Raw genomic sequence first — 17,780 nt, 5'->3', positions numbered from 1 at the left:
CGAGAACCTGGACGTGCCTGAATGTTTCTTTACTCCCGCACTTTTCATGGCTCTACATACTTTCTTGTAGAAACAACCCCTAGTTCCACTTTCATGAATCTTTCCTTGCTTTTCCACTGCCTTATTGTTTTCCCACATCTATTGTCCCCTCTCTGCTAAGATGCTCCTTTAGGTTTGATTTTTAATTTTAAAATGCTTTTCTACTTCTGTCCCTAAAATATTGTAGCTTCATATCTGCCTGTTTAGAGAGAACATTATGCAGAAAGACAAGTCAGACTTTTTCCACTCAGCATTTTCCTTTAGAGAGACTGTTTGGATAGGCCACTTCATGGTCTTGAGTGAAGGGTTGTGTATGTCTGTACAGAATAGTAAGGATTAAAAAAAAGAGAGCGCTTCAGTAAGAGTATAGAAATTCTGTCAAGTTCAGATTAGATCTAACAGTTTAGATTCCAAAATAAAGAATTTTGCATAAGTCACCAGTCTTCTCCAGTCTGGCATTTGTTCAACAGAGATTTTCTTCTCTATGTGAGTCCCACTGGGTTTGATAACACACACTGCAAATGAAGCCGGGAAGGAAAAATCAGTACAAAATGTGAGACAAAGACTTTATGCAGTACTAGTTCTGGTCACCCAGTTTCCAGTTAGATTAACCTCCTGTGGTGGGTTGACCCTAGCTGGACGCCAGGTACCCACCAAACCCCTCTATCACTTCCCTCCTCAACTGGACAGGTGGAGAAAAATACAATGAAAGGCTCATGGGTTGAGATAGGGACAGGGAGAGATCACTCACCAGTTACCATCACAGGCAAAACAGACTTGACTCAGGGAAATTAATTTAATTTATTACCAATCAAATCAGAGTACGGTATTGAGAAATAAAACCAAATCTTAAAAGACCTTCCCCGCACCCCTCCCTTCTTCCTGGTCTCGACTTCACTCCCGATTTCTCTACCTTCTCCCCCCAAGCGGCACGTGGCGGGTCAGGGAATGGGGATTGTGGTCAGTTCATCACACGTTGTCTTTGCCGCTCCTTCCTCCTCACTCTCCTCCCCTGCTCCAGTGTCGGTCCCACCCACAGGAGACAGTACTCCACAAACTTCTCCAACGTGAGTCCTTCCCATGGGACCGCAGGTCCTGCCAGGAGCCTTCTCCAGCGTGGGCTTCCCACGGGGTCCCAGCCTCCTTTGGGCACCCACCTGCTCCGGCGTGGGGTCCTCCCTGGGCTGCAGGTGGAGATCTGCTCCCCCGTGGACCTCCCTGGGCTGCAGGGGGACAGCCTGCCTCACCGTGGTCTTCCCCACGGGCTGCAGGGGAATCTCTGCTCCGATGCCTGGAGCATCTCCTCCTCCTCCTTCTTCACTGACCTGGGGGTCTGCGGGGCTGTTTCTCTCACATCTTCTTACTCCTCTCTCCGGCTGCAGTTGTGCAGGTTTTTCTTCCCCTTCTTAAATCTGTTGTCCCAGAGGCACTACCACCATCACTGATGGGCTCGGCCTCAGCCAGCAGTGGGTCTGTTTTGGAGCCGGCTGGCATTGGCTCTGTCGGACATAGGGGAATCTTCTAGCAGCTTCTCACAGAAGCCACCCCTGTAGCCCCCCCCGCTACCAAAACATGGCCACGCCAACCCAATATACCTGGTTAACTTCACATTTGCAGAAAAGGACTTACCTCTATAATCAGTGGCTTAGAGAATCTGGCAGGGAAGATGAAGCTGAAACCATTTGCCTTACGTAGTCCAGCTAAGTGAAAGTCAAGGGAGGAGCATGTTGTCTTTTGTCCAACACAGTCAGGAGTCACTGTTTCTTCCTGTCAGAAAACTGTTTACTTATATCCTCTGCACTTACTAACTGGGGAATGGGCCAATCTATGAACAGAAGATATGGATAAAAGGTGGTAAAATTCTTTTTGTTTGTTTCCTTTTCAAGTCTTCTTCCTTTTTTTTTTCTTTTCTTTTGAGCTTCCTTTCCTCCCCTCTGGTCCCTAGCTAAGTTATGTCATTTCAGGCTACAGCAGTATTTGATTAGTATCAGACTTCCCCCTAGACATCTCCAGCAAAAACCTTTCTTTTCCAGGTAGTGGCATTCGCATGATAAGCTTTCAAGGGCTATTTCAAGTTTCTGTAGAAAGGAGCTCTTCTGGCCTCCGGGCTTCTTTTGTCATAGGCAAGAAGACCCGAGTCTTTTACTCCTTGTGCAGCCTCACACGAGTGAGTACTTGCCAGGGAGGTTTCAGTATTGGGGCACTGCAATGAGCTGGAACAGTGGTGTTTGATTGGCAATCATGCTAATGTGGACACAAAAAATCTAGCATGGGCAGGACTAATTGAATAGTTCAGGCTGTCACCCCCAAATTTGCACAAGTTCCAAATCTCAGACCCACACAGGAGAGCAGAAATTACAACTTAATGCAAAACAATATTGATCAAGGAGTAGGTTTCCCAAAAGAGTAGTTGCTATCACATCAGGGCATAAACACTGAAGGGGAAAAGAATCACTGAGGCTGGCGGAAAGCTAAAGTTGACTTTTAATTTGGGTTTTTAATCTATGAAATTATTTAATCTGATTAATCTTTTTTGCTGGATTTTACTACCTCCAGAGACAAAGCTGAAAAGTAAAAAGCCATACAGAATTTGGATCATTGTGAGAGGTTCTCCAGTTTTCTTCCTTCCAAATAACCTTCATTTGCTCATTGTCCTGAGGTTGTCAATAGATGTTTTCTGTGTCATCACTTAGTCTTCGTGTAGTTTCCTTCAGAGCGTTTGTTATTGTCTTTGTATGACCCTCCAGTAACCATGTCTGCTTCCATGGGTGCGCACAAATGGGAACTCTGCCTGTGTTTCAAGTTGGCCAAAACTGAACTTGTGGGTCGAGAGCTGCAAAGTGCTGTTAATGTCATGCTGTGTCTGAGTTAATAGGCCCATCAGAGATAAAGCAGTGTAGCTTATGAATTGGATTTACTTCCCTCCAGGCTGTGTAGAGTGCGGTGTTCGGTCCTCGTGTCTGCGGGTGCGTGGGTCCGTATAGGTGTGCCCTATGCAGGACGTGCAGCGTTCAGGCTTGTGCTGAAGAGCAGTCGGGTTTGTTCCTCCAATTGCAAGGCCATTGGTCTGACTCTGTCATGTTTCCTAAGCTTTGTCTCAGCCAGGAAGCTGTCAGTGTGCAGAACAGGAGGCAGGGTTCAATCCAGCAGCCCACCATGGCCTTTCCATACCAGGGATGTGATGGGAATTGCCCACATGCTTGCTTATGCAAGCCACAGTAGCAGAGAGCCAGGAGGGATGCTGCCAGAACATGTTAGAGCCATGTATGAAATTACTCTCTCCCACTCTGGGGGTCAGGGGCTCCAGTCGCCTATCCAGCCTCATCCCAGCAAGGCACCTCTGTTTGCACCAGCAAAGACTCGATGCGGCCGTGTATGGAGCCCATTTCCACTACCTCACTGAATTTATAGTCCAGTCTTGATAGGGAGACTCAGTCAGGCGAGGTAAAACTTGCCTGTTTTATTCTGGAAGGAAACTAAACATGTAAAGTTGGGGTAGCTGGCTGTGTTATGGAAACAGTCAGACACAGACCTGAACAGGGACAGCTGGCAAATTTAGGAAGTTGCTGTTATTATACACAATAGACAGAAACAAAGCAAACTACGTTAGTCCAATGCTCTGGTTTAATTTTTATATGAGCCAAGGTAGCAGCAGCAGATATATCTGTGGTCAAGTCATGATTTTTTTTAATTAAAACGGTGTCACGGTTCCTCACAATGCTAAGTATCTGATGGAAGCAAAGGCTGAAATAAATCAAAGCAATGATAAAGACAAAGTTTTTCAGCAAGTCTAACCCTGCCTCTCTTGCAATACTATATGAACGCTGTCTGTAGATCCTAATGTGATAGGGAGCCCTATAGAATGTAAAATCTTCTGTTTAAGTATCCTTTGGACAGTTTTGCAAATCTTTTAAATGATGGAGCACAAAACCATCTTTTTAAAAATGAACTCTTTATTAAATCAGAAGGAAGATGCTACAGATCAAATGAAGCAAGCGGAGAAAGGGCAGTAAAGTGCTCATATTGCTTTGGGCTTTCTGATCCCAGGCAAACGATGGTGTCTAACAAAAGCCCTTTACAGTTGTGCCAGATACCATATTTTAAATATGGCAGAGAAAGTGCATGGGTGTGCTGAAAAGGCCAGTCTCCAAAAGGATGTCCTGCAGCAGACAGAGGATGTAAAGGTTGAAAGTCTGCATGTACAGACAGTGTGAAAGGTCTGCTTGGAGTGCTGTTGCAAAGTGGAAAGAACAATCACTGGCACAGGCTACCAGTTTACGCTGGGCAAGTCTGGCATTATTGCTGGACATCACAGGGCAGGAGATTGATAACAGTAAGGGAGCAGAGGGGTAAAATCAGTGTTTCAAAAATGTTTGAAGCTGTACTAAAAATTAATCCACACCCCCACACACCTTGGGTCACTGACACTGGCTTGTCATAAAGATGATGAATGTCATGCTTTGGGGAGGCAGCCAGCCTCATTGCTGCAACAGCAACACCAAAGGAACCTTCAGCAGTGCTGCAAGCTGAAGGGATGAACTATCTTGAAAACAGTGGAATGAATACATTTCTAACGTTCTTCTGAACTACCACATAAAGGCAATTGCATGCACAGACAATCCAAAGAACAGAAGAGCAACCATGATGTAGGAAGACAGAACAACAGAAAAGACAAATTACTTAAGATGTTCTTGAATGAATGAAACTACAGCTTATCTTATATCCAGTGACCATTTTGGATACCCTTATACTGAAGGTAGTCTTTGTTCTCAAACGGAATGCAGTTACAAGAGACCCAGATGCAAGTTTTGAGGAGGGTTGTAGAGCACAACCTTCCCAGTACATATGCTTTCATTTGTATGCTGTATTAAGGAGTATTTAAGGGAGGACTCAGTGTCAACAATACATCTCAGAAAGTCTTAGCTGGACATGGATTTATCCTAATCATATTTCATCATGTTCCTGGTTAGCAGCATCAACAGTTTTTTAATAAATGTATAAGATATCCAGCTCCAGGTTGCCGGGGTAGCCTTGGAAGAAAAAAGAAGAGGTGGCTCATCTGAGAAGGACAGCCCCAGCCTTGTGAGCCTGCTTCTTGCTTACCTCTTATTTGCAGCTGGATCATGAGAACAGCATCTGCAAAGGGATGATTGGTGGGGCACATGTTTATCTTCCATCTCAGCCCAGTTTCTCCATAGCTGAACTGGCAGTAGCCCAGACCCACCATGGAGTCATGGTTGGAAGGAACTAAACCACCGCAATTTCCTGTTCCTTTTTTGCCCTGCGGCAGGAGACAAGACACTGCACAGAGGCTGTGACCAAGGAGAGAGGGCTGGTCTCTGCCACGGATGGAAGTTTTTAGCTGGGAGTGAAACAACGTGTCTTCGTACCACATGCCCCTCTTTGTGGATGGGGGGACGTCCCTGTGTCCAGCAGTAAAGCCTTACAACACAAACCAACACTATGTGGAAAGTGAGCCGTATTTTCCCATAAGAAAAAGTGAATTGGTAACGTGACCTTAGGGGTGAATTTTGCATTTGAGGAAGAAGTCACCAGCCTTGTTCAGTCAAAGTCAGAAGGCCAGGCTGTCTCATGAGCAGTGCTACTGAAGTCAGCCATATAGTGAAGCTTTTGAAAAGTAGGGAAACCACAATAAATCCTTCTATAAGTTCTGTGTATTTGGAGAATGATATGATAGATATTCTATGTATAATGCTCCTAGCAATCACCTAGTAGTAATTGCTATAGGGCTTAATGTTACCTATATGTTTATAAACACATACTGCATCTGTCCAACCTCCTGGGCAAGACATTGCAGTTACTAAATTGAAGTGCTTAGAGCACTCCACAGTTACAGTTAAAGTGCAGACACTACCTGTATTGTGTACAGCATATTTTACGAAAGTAAAAGGGGGAGAAAGTAGTTCACAAAGAGGGTGGCAGTTATTTAAATATAAACTCTGAAAGAGTGCAGTATCAGGTGACAGAAGAATTAAATTTGTATTTCAGAGATTACATCATTTTAACTATGTATGAATAGTATGTTAATTCACAGAGGAGCATATCTACCAATATTAATGACTGGAAAATAACCAACAAAAGTCACATGAAAGCTTTCATGTGTTAGATGTTACCTGAGAAGACCACCTGTGCTGTAAATTCTCATTTAAAAAAAAAAGACGACTGCTCAAGAGAGATTATACTCCTGATATTTCACTAAAAGTGCTTGTCAAATAAATTGGACTACAGGGAATAAAACATGTTTACTTAATGAAAATGGACTATAGCTGCTGCTGTGCAGTGATTCAGATGATCAAAAAAAATTCTGGCATGGGACAATAGCAGTGGAAGATCATTGTCATGCAAATTGTTTTGAAGCCATGAACTGATTGCCTTTTGACTAGTTTATGAAAAGACTGCACTTAATTAGGTTTCAGTGTGTTGCACAGCCCTTTTTTGTGTGTTATTAGACCCCTTTCATATTTACATGCCTGTGAACATACAGAAAATGAGAAAAGACATACTTGACTAGAAAAAGTGAGACAGGTCCTTTAATTTCACTTAAACACATTAGCTGCTTTGAGAAATACAGTGATAACCTAACTAATATTTACTGTTTCTATTATTGTTTCATATTTTGTTTAAAGACAGCTGCAAGTGGCTCTCCGTCGGGAACTTTGCAGCTAAGATCCACCTCTGAAAAGACATATAAGCTTCCTCTTTCCACAGATGTTGATAAAAATAGATAATTGAGGCACACATATACTGAATTTGCTGTTTTAAGTTTCTCTGAAAATGTGAGAATATCTGCAGAAGGCAATGTTCAGAGACAGCAGATTAACAACTTTCCACCTTCACAGGGGATTTGTTTTACAAACCCCTTAGATTAATATTCACCACGGGACATTTCAGATCCTAAATCAAACCAGGACCTAATTCTGTCATAACTTGGGCAAAACCTTTCAGTTTGACATGGTGCAGTTAGTGGTGTATCTGGTGAGCCCTTCAGGATGCATAACAAAACCTCAGCATAACACACCACAGCAGTTAGCAATCCAAGAAGAGCATGTCTGTGCTGTGCAATGGAAAGGCGATTCAGACAGGCAGCGATTCCTGAGCTGGTGCTGGCAGGTCTGGAGCATCACAAAGTACAGCACCACACAGGCATACCTGCTTAGATCTGGAAGCAGTCTAGTGCATTCACCCAGTGCTGCAATCAGTTGATTATAAATTGCTTTAGACCTCGGTTGTTTCTTGGCCACGAGCGTTTGTTTCATCTGCTCCAGGCTTCCAGTTGTGGAGGGGGTTCGCACAGATTGAGCCTGGAAGTGACGTATTTCCCACATAAAATCATGCTGGTAGTCACTCAACTGCATGAGTGTGGCCTGAAACCTCTTCCTGCGATTGCCTTCTCATACCCAGGTTCTTCTGTGATTGTGTGGGAAAAAGTCCTAGAGTATCTCAGCTTGCTGCAGACCTTGGATGGACAATGAGGTGGGTGGAAAACTGGCTAGACCATCGGTCTCGGGGTGTTGTGATCAGAGGTACAAAGCCCAGCTGGCAGACTATGGCATCCATTAGGGATTGATACCGGGTAAATACTTCTCACCATCTTCATTAAAAACCTGAAAAGTGGGATAGAGCACTCCCTCAGCAAGCTCCCAGATGACAGCAAATCAGGGAGAATTGGTCAATATGCTGGAGGGCAGGGCTGCAGTTCAGAGGGACCTTGCCAGGCTGGAGAAATGGGCCTGCAGGAACCTCCTGAAGTTCAAAAAGGCAAACGCAAAGTCTTGCCCCTTGAGGGAATAACGCCGTGCAACAGGAGAGGCTGGGGCCAGCTGGCTGGGAAGCAGCTCTGCCGAAAAGCCCTGTTTGGGGGTCCTGCTAGACAGCTAGTTGAACCTGAGCCTACAATGTGCCCTTGCAGCAAGAAAGTCTTGCTGCATAGTGGGCTACATTAGCAAGAGTGTGGCCTGCAGCATCAGTGGTCCTACCTCTTTATTCAGCACTTGTGTGGCTGCTCACAGTTGTGTCCAGTTTTTGGAATCCCAGGACAAGGACAGTGTGACATACTGGAATGACAGCAGCAAAGGGCCACCAGAATGGTGAAGGGATTGGGGCACACGACGGGACAGGTCAGGAGGAGAAGCTCGGAGAGCTGGGGTTGTTCAGAGAAGGCAAAGGGAGATCTTATCGCAGTCTTCAGTTAACTAATGGGAAGATATAGAGAGAACAAAGTCAGATGCTTCTCAGAGGTGCACAGGGACAGGGTAAGAGACACCAAACACAAGTCGGAATGGAGGAAGTTCTCATTGTTTGACCACCTGTGAATGTGGTTATCATTTGATCGCCTGTGAAGGTGGTCAAACACTAGAGCAGATCGTTTAGAGAGGTGGCGAATCCTCCATCATTAGGGATACATATAACTTAGCTGGACAAAGCCCTGCGCAACCTGCTCTAATGCGACCCACTCTGAGCAGGAGGCTGGACCAGAGGGCTTCGGAGGTCTTTCTGACAAAGCTGATTGTGCAATTCCGTGTGCTACGAACATTTTAGGCCCACAGGTGAATAGATGTGCCACCATAGGCACAGCAACCAATGTGTTGTTTTGTAGAGCTGTGGCCTCTTTTGCACATCCAGGAGGAGTGGCTCATGAGCAGAAACATGTAGCTGAAGAGTAGGTCTGCACAGGGGAACTGGGTACACGGCTCCCACAAAGGCAACAGGACTTGCATGCGATTCAGGAAAAAAGAAAGTATGGCTCAATCATTGTGTGTAAGGATTTAAGAAGTGGTTTACATCTGACCAGCTCTGCGTAGTTTTTATTCTCTTCATGTAATACAGCTTCCTCTATGCTCTTGTTCAGCCACATCCTTCTCTCAGAACATAGAAACCCACACAAAAAATCCAGCTTGGTATCTCTAAACTCTGCTGTCTTTTGAAACTTTGGTTCACCTCCAGGATACTGATGCAGCTCTGGGCTCCCTTGTTTGTGCCTGAGCATCTCCAGACCTGCTGCTTGCTCCAGACCTCAGCTCTGTCCACCGGGCTGGACTTGCCACCCAACAGTCTATGAAATTAGAGAGCTGAAGGATTTTATATTTTCTTTGCCTTGTTGTGGTGTTTGGCGTGTGTGTGTTATGGCATACCTATTTCAGCTTGGTTATTATTCTTATTTAATGTTTATCTCACAGACAAGTGACTCTTATTCCCCATAAGAAATCTCATAATTTGAGTGCAATGACAGTAGCAATAAGGAATTCATTTGAGCAGCTTGTTTCTACTTAGCCCATTAAATTAAAGACAATCAAAAGCATTGTTCAAAAAACTAACCCAGTCAATTCCTGTGCTTTTACAAGTACCAGTAAATCATATGTAAGAGGGCAGGCTGCTAAATACAATCAGTCAAGATGAAAAATAGGCAGCCAGTATTATCACAGCTCTCACCAGCAAGCTTGCAGTGTAAAATGTGCTTCTTTTAATCAGCTTCTGCAAAATCAGACAACACAACCTCAGCAGGAGGGAGAGGGATGAGCTAAGGTCAGCTGAGGGCGGAAAAGTGAGCACCAGTAGTCTTGCAGGGATGAAGGGAAAGAGTCTGCTGCCGCTTTGTTCCCCTTTGCAAACGTTTTCCATTAAAAACTGAATAGTGAATACGTGTTGGGTTACATTCACGTTGTTCCTGTACTGAACATAGGGATATGCAGCACTACGCTGCAGGTGAAAGTGAGACGTTCAACTGCAAGTTTTCCAGCCTCTGTCCTGGGAGTCACTCTGAAACATGCCATGGCACAACTGTGTGAGGAAGCGACAATAAAATGCCATGAGATCCATGTAAAATGACAGGAAAAGAAGGAGTAGCTGTTTTAACTTTGCACCTAATGTTGGATGTTCTGAGTTACCCCGAGATTTTCTATTCAGTCCAAAGAATGGTTTGTTTTGTCAGGTTTATTTTTTCCTTTGTTTTTTTTTTAATACCAGCTGAAGAGACTTTTCTTTTTAATATAGAAAGAAAACAATCACTTTCAGATGAGTCAATGAAACAGTCCTTGTCCTTCTGTTTTTCTTATCAGATTGACTTTAAATTTGAAACAAACACAAAGGGAAAAGCACAAGCGTTAGCAGTTTCTACTTCAACAAATACGTAGTCTTTCTTCTACATCTACTTATTTATTCACAGTCTTTCAGTGTCTCATAGATCACAGGAAGCACAGAGTCTCTAGAGAGAATTAGACTGCTCTTATTCTACAGAATCCATCATATTTCCAGCTTTGCTCATTTTGTCTCAAACAATGTGTCCATGGATGTGTGTGTCATCACTCACCAAGGACATGACTAGTCGTGGGTATCAGGGGGAAAGGCAGAAAAAAGCTCGAAGTGGCTCTCTGTGTCTGTGAGTGACTGAAAACACTTCCTTGGGGTTTTTTAAACTTGCAGACTGGATTAGTTAACTTATAAAATACGCCTGAGAACAGCTGGAGTCCAACTGAATGCAGGCAGTCCCATTGAATTGTTAATGATGTCTACAGCATGTTAGGATTTGTTTTGAAATAAATACTCAAGGCCTAATTTATTAGCATGTTTTCAGTCTGAAGTGGAAAGCAAATTGAAGCCTATCCCACTGTACTGGCTTTTAAAGACTCAGAAAGGTACAGGCAAATACAGGCGCTGATTCTGCATCAGCTCTTGAGAAGATGTTTCAGATAAGGCGTATTTAGGTCTCGTTCCTAGGCTAGCATTCAGCAATGATGGGGGAATGGAGAAGCGGCTTTGTCTGCTGTTTTTCCAAGTGATTGCTGAATGATTTAATGTGTCTGGAGTGTTTCGCCTTGTATTTCTAATGATTTTGCCTTTGCTCCTTCAGTTTGGTTTGAAGCAAGCTGTGCGTGTTAATTAGGAAATGTAAATACCTTTACAGAACTGTGCATTTGGATGCATTTTTTGAAAGCAAATGCTGTAACCACACTAGTAGAAAACATGAGTGTCGCGGTAGAGACGGACACGACAAGTAATAAGTCATGCAAAATGGCTACTTTATTGTTCTAACACACCTTTTTATACCTTTCTTTAGAGTATGTGTTAGTATATGATTGGTTTGGTTAGTAACTAACAATTCATGATTGGTGAGTTCGTTAGGACGGTTCTTCTTATCACTATCTTGTTTTTGTACCGGTCTTCTCGGATCTTTCCAGACTCTTCAAGGATATACTACAAGCTGCTCAAGGTCGCGCTGTTCTCGAACTGTCAGGAATTCCGTAGACTCGTTGCATTCCCCGACACATGAGCAAGTATTTATGCTCACAGTTATCTCATGGCCTGAAATATCCATTTCTATATACAACTATATCTTTTAAAAGAGAGGAAACATTGGGAGATTTGTAACCTTAAATGGAATGTAAATTCATATAAAAATTAGTCATTCGTGGCTTTGATTCCTGGCTACCGGTAAGACAACTGCTCACTTCATGAGCTCCTGTAGTCGAGGGGGTTGGCAGAGCCTTGGAAGCTGTTCCTGGAAGCCTGGAAGTTAGTGGTGGTTCCTGCTCCGCCAGGAGCCTTTTGCTGGGAGGCTCAGTGCTAAGAGCCTTGATTATGTAGCCAGCAGGAATAAAGCTAATGTACGGGCATTTAGCACAGAGCTAATAGGAGTTCCGTATTTCCAGCCTGTGGACAATAACACTAAGAGTTTGAAGTAAATTTTGTTCTAAGTCAGACTTAATTTACGTTTTAAAAGACAAATTTAGAACAAAATTAAAACAGCGTGCAGATTCAAGAAATATATACTTGTGGCACTTCATTTCCTTTTGTAATTGTATTTTACATATTTTTTATTATGTTATGATTGTACACACCTTTTGACATTTCAAAATACATATGACAGTCAAAGTATTATTTGAAGTTTTGTATGCATTCAGGCCCCTAATAATGACTGAAATGTTTGTCTTGTTTCCTGACTTACAGTGGAGCACCAAACTTTTTATGTATATTATAACCTTTGAGTTACTTCTAGTACACTCAGAGGTAGAAAAGATCAAACTGTATAACCTCCTGCTGTGCCATACCCTGCAGTACAGCATTATGCCCGTCATCACGCCAACTCTCTCCTACAGATTTTTATAAACCTGAAATTCTAGATTTCTGTGAAATGACAAATTTGGAGCCCAAACTCTTGTCATTTAAAAATAAATTTTCCCTGTGGCAACTTCTCTTGAAATCAACATGTTTTCTCAATGTTTCTCTTTTAACCAACTAACAGCTGTTGTTTCAAAAGAGAAGAGAAAGAACAAACCCCATTTTTAGAAAAACATTCAGCACAAGCTCTTATTTGAGGTCTGATGCCAGGGATGGCTCTTCCCCTCAGATTTCCCTGCGGGTGATGAGCTTAGCAGAACGGTAACGGTTTGGACCTCAGGACTGTCCTTTCTTTTGCTTTCTGCGCGCTTCCTAAATCCCTCTTCGCTGAGGAGGGCCACAGAGAGGCCACCAGGACCCTTCTACTTAAGAAGTTGAATAATCCCTAGCTCCGTGTGCCCCTCTCCCCAGCCCCTTCTCAGCAAAGCTGTGCTGTGCACCGGCTCTTCCCTTGCTACCCAACTCCTCCTCGCTTCCCCGGTTGCTGCATCGCCGCCCCTACCAGACCTTAGGACCTCTCCTAGTCTTTTAAACTGAAGGAGGGCAGTTATCTTTGTTTCCCCTCCTTGTTATTAACCCCACTCTTCTCTCCTTGCCGAGATATCTAGTTGCACCTTTGCTCGCAACCTGCTTCAGCCTCTGTTGATCTCCCACCTTCCGAGGACGACATCTCCGGTGCAGCCGTCCCCGACGGGCGACTCTCGCTGCTCTCCGCAGACCTCGCCTTGCCCTCTGCAGATCGATGGTGCTCGCTGGGCTTCTTTGCTTCTTTGCTCTGTTTTCATTCAACTGAGCTCTAACTGGGGAATTGTTCCTTGCTTTGTGCTTAAGGTTAAGAGGCTGAACTAATTTCCTAGGTGTTCCTCATTGAAAATGTCTCAAAAACAAAAGTAGTTAAGTATTTATATGCCCCTCGTTACTGCTGAAAGCATAAGGAAAACACACTTTCCCTACCATTGTTTGTGTTTGACATTTGCAATAGCGAAATTTACAGAGGAGCTTGGTATATGGCCCATTTGTGCATCATATTTTTATTTTGAAAACCACAGAAAAAACAAGGCCTCATTGCCATGAAAAAGTAATGCTTGAGTCTGTAACCATATAAACTATACTTTATGAAACAAGCTCTGGTTTTGTCTCACAGCTCCCATCTCAGGTTGCTTACGCTTGGTCCTTAGTAATGAAATGGCATCATAAACTTATTTTATGTCCTGCTCTGTAGTGAAGTACAGTGTAGTAAGTGGCAGACACAGGAAATTTATATCCTCAGTCACTTCACTGTGAAAAATATTGATCACAAAGGAGAATCGTAACCTCAGCATGTCCAATTTAGAAACAGCAGAGAAAATGGAGATGGACCAAAGTAAAGGTATGAAGAAGAGTTCGGTCTTTACCAGCCCCTGATGACTGATGGTGCGATTTGCCTATGAACAGTGGGAGGGAGTCAAAGAGGGTCTTAGACCTTCTCCTGTGCCATCCTTCTGCAAATATTTAGACACAGAGCTTGTGCATGTGCACGTGCTCTTCGCAGAAGCACTCTGCAAGCAAATGCTGAGAGTCGGTGCTAGAAAATATGAAGCTTGGCTTCTGGTGCGTGGCAAATGCTGCGTCCGCAGCTCGCTGCTTGCAAGTCCTGATGCAGACAGAAGTGGAAGGGTGAATGATGCATCAAAAATAAGCCTGATACTGCAGCTGTGGCTAGCTCTGGCTTGGGAGAGGGCAGAAAACTAGTCATCCAGTAAATGTCCCTGAAGGTTATGATCCCCACCTAAAATTATCACTTTTGTCCACTATTGAAATAGCCAGATCACATTTGCATTAAGCAAAATGGAAGGTAGTGTTAGCTTTTGGACTGCCGCTGTCTTTTAAGCACCGCCAAGAAAATACGGTTTTCTTTTCCTGCTTCAGATACTTCAGATTCTGTGGGACATTTTCCTACCAGACGTCCATAAACATACTTATGAGAGAAGTGAAAGTTAATAAGGCAAACATTGTTTTTACCTTTATGACAAGTGGTTTGCCTTAAATCTCTGGTTTTCCTGTGTATCCAGGGGCTGTGACACAGCCCTGCAGGCTAAAATACAACCCCCAACAAACACTAACAGTAAAAAAGGAAAGCAAACAGGAAAATACAGTTATGTCTCAGGGATTTGCTTTTTCTTGCTCTTCCTTCTTACTTCCTTGGTGAGCGTTTTCTGCATGAAATCCTGTGGCTGTGACTGTCACACCATGGGCAAACCAGCAGGGCAGGGCTTTCGTGTTACTGCACTCAGCATGGTCCCCACAGCTGTTTTGATGGGAGTTGTGGGTGGGCAGGAGGGGTGAGCTGAGCTTGGGTGGCCGCTCTGGCTTTCAGATGAAGTTGTATCTCCCTGGTACAAGAGGCAGTCCGTGACTGCAGAGCTTGGACAACTGACAGACCATCCTGAGCCCCTAACCAGGGAGCTCCAGTGGTGGAGGAATAATAACAGACACTGAGTTGCCTCCCACTGAAAAATTAAAGGAAGAGGAAAGGCTAGCACAGAGATTCTGGAGATCATAACCCAAGAGCTGTGGGGCATCATGCTGTCAGTGGGAACAAGTAGTGGCTGCAGAAAAAAGGATAGATGCAGAGGTCAGGAGTAATCTGGAGAGCTACGAACACAGAGAGGAGAGGAGAGGAGGGAGGGCAGCCTGGCACATTCCTGGGTCGTAGATGAGCATGAACAAGGTGTAAAGGCAATGGTATGGCCCTGTTGTGTCCTGTGTTGGCACAGCGTGTTGTAGGTTCGTGCACTGAATGTGCCGCACCTCTCTGGCCCTGCCTGGCTTACTGCACAGGCAGGGACCCAGTCTTCTGTCTGGGGTGCCACATCCAGCATGGCCCTGACACCCCCTGCCTGCTTCTGGTTCTGCAGAAACCTGTCTCTTGCCTGTATGGGACCCTCTCGGGAAAGCTGGTCGCCAGAAAAGGCAGTTTCCTAACCTGGGGAAAAAGTTGATAGAGCAGGGCCCTGCAGGTAGCTCAAGTCAGCTTTGCACAGTCCTACTTAGCTTCTCCTCCAGCATCCTTGGCTGAGGATGCACAGCAAGTTAAAGAGAGAACATAGAGCTCAGAACAGATAGGATGGGCTACCTTTGTAGCTGTTTGTGCCTTAATGCATTTGTCACTGTGCAGATGGCTGGAGAACCAAGATACTGTGTAAGGCCTTCTTCTGACGTTCCTTAGTGCCGGGCATGTCAGCTCAGCCGCACGCACACAGTCACGCTTGCAGAATGGCAGGTTGACATCCAACACAGAAGGACTCTGTAGCATCGTTCTGTGCAAAGCCCGGGAGATGTATTGGTGAAATAGTTATATTTTGCCACTCTGGCACATAACTTAATGACATAGTTCTGCACAATTGCAAACAGAATTATAAAACTGGTTTCTTTCTACCTTTATTTTTTTTCTAAAACAGGCCTGAAGAAAGAAGTACAAAAAGATCAGGATGCTAACAGACCAGCTGTCTCATCCCCGAAGAGATCAGCGGTAACAGCCACCAAGCTCCATTCACCAGGTATTTATGAACCCAAAAGCACTGTTTCAGGGAGGATTTAAACTTGTCGATTTTGCATCTCTTGTTAACACATCAAAATCTGAGACCTACCATTGTTAAGTGAAGATTGATTATGTCGAAGGTTCATTAAACTGGCTGTGAGTACAGCAGACTTTGACACCAATGCATGAGCTGAATAGACTTATGGTTTTTTTGTTACAACCGTGCAATCATCTGTCCTTGAAAACAAATAGTTGTTGCTATTACATCTTTAAGGGCACAGAAACTTTTTTTTATCGTTATAATTTTCTTATATAAAAAGAGAACAGATAGATATAGTAAAATAAAAGACACCTCAGACAATTACCTGGAGTGATAGTATATTACTCGGAACCTACTCTTGCTGTTGTGCAGAGGCACTAAATTTCATGGGCTATTTTTATGCATAATTGGAAAAGGGATTATCTATAGAAATAACCTTCAGAGTGCTATTGGGGCATTGTCAACTTACCCCTCAACACTGGGCACAAACACATGGTTTTAGCATTTCTAAAGGATACCTTTGTTTATTTACTGAACTGAAAAGAACTTATTTCTATTTCTGTCTACTAAGCGTACACTAACAAATGTATAAGGTACCTAAAGACTTTTGTAAGGCTGGCCTTTGGCTGTTCTAAACGCTTCTGAAATGAATCCCACTGATTTCATTGTGCTTGCAGTTTTCTTCTGTTACCTCATTTTTCAGACTCTACTTAAATAATTTAAATGTCATCTCTACAGCTACGTGATACTTGAGTTATAATTATGGGGGGTAGAACCCCATGTTTTTTCATTTGATGGTAAAGATAAAACATGTAGAACAGGTCTTCAGGTCCTATAACTTGCATCAATAGTCTCTTCATGTTTACTAAACTCAATCCCTATTCTCCTCCTTCCCAACCAGCAAAATCAAGAAAATGGAAGGTTAAATTTAATCTTCCCAGGCACCAACAGGACTCAGAATTCTTCTGCTTACTAAGATACTAGGGTAAAAAGATGAACTTAACACTGTCCTTCGAATCCTATAATTTTCAGGCTATTTTGCACCTGGTGAAATCACCAGGAGAGATCCAAAGAAAAATGTGTTGCAGAGAGTGCCAGACCAGCAGCTCACCAGTGTTTATAATGGTGGGAGTCCAGTTTAAGCACCAGCACTGGTTGTGTTACAGCACAGCTGATTTGCTTCCACTGGAATTAGAAAGCAAAATGAAACAGAGGCATATTTGTACTGCGTATTTGTATTGTCTTAAGGAGACCTGCATTTCCATGGGTGACTTAATGATTTTCAAGGCTTAAATTTTTGGCATATCCAATTCAGGGGGCCTCAAAGGTTTCTTCATTCTCATGAGAGGTTGAGTTACTGCCCTCTCCCCATCAGGCTGATTTAGGATTTCTTAAACTTGGTTGTCTGAAATTATGGCAACCTAAAATTGTTTATCACTGTAAGGGTCAAGTAGGAAAATAAACCTCATCTTCATTTATTTTTTTAGAGTAGCCTGTAGCATTCTTTGAAATAACAACAGCAATAACAGAGCAATAAAGACAGACAATCTTTTCACCTATTTAACAATTTCACAAAATAATCCAAGCAGCCATTAAACAAGACAAGGAGTGAATGGAGCTGGGTCTAAGGGGCAGTAGCACAGCCTTTCCTCCATCAGGATCACAAACTCATGTGGCATTTACACTTTGTGATAAGAGAGCCTGTGTCCCCCAGGTAACTGCACCACAGCTATGCATGGCTATGGAACAGGCTCTAAACTTTCTGAGTGCCGTTTCTAGGTTGTTTTCCCTCTGTTACTGGCCTCCTCACATGCAGTTCCTTTTAATCAGCACTGGGTTTGAATTGTCATACAATTTTTTTTTGGCCTTGGATCTGATCTTTAGAATTTGGATCAGTCCTCCTGAAGACTTGAAAGGGAGTTTCGAGATGCAGAGTCTTGCAGGGAGTCTCAATTTTATCTATTGATGCAATAGCATTCCTGAAATCTCTGTATAGGAGTAGGTGTACATAGATGCAGGTGCTCTCCTTCCACCCCACTGCAGGAC

At 43.6% G+C, this 17,780-nt stretch overlaps 1 protein-coding gene across 5 annotated transcripts in view; it reads left to right on the top strand.

Moving 5' to 3' along the window:
• MTUS2 (microtubule associated scaffold protein 2) overlaps positions 1-17,780 on the top strand; it is a 310,760-nt gene that overhangs the window by 227,009 nt on the left and 65,971 nt on the right. For all 5 annotated transcript variants that reach the window (XM_069808064.1, XM_069808063.1, XM_069808065.1 and 2 more), the window contains one exon: positions 15,615-15,713. In XM_069808064.1, the coding sequence (XP_069664165.1) occupies positions 15,615-15,713 (99 nt within the window). The remainder of the gene's footprint in view (positions 1-15,614; positions 15,714-17,780) is intronic.

The sequence above is a fragment of the Haliaeetus albicilla genome, chromosome 20, assembly GCF_947461875.1.
Source record: "Haliaeetus albicilla chromosome 20, bHalAlb1.1, whole genome shotgun sequence".
In the NCBI taxonomy this organism is placed as follows: Eukaryota; Metazoa; Chordata; class Aves; order Accipitriformes; family Accipitridae; genus Haliaeetus; species Haliaeetus albicilla.
Note: the sequence above shows the minus strand (reverse complement) of the source record. Positions and strands in the feature narration are given on the sequence as shown.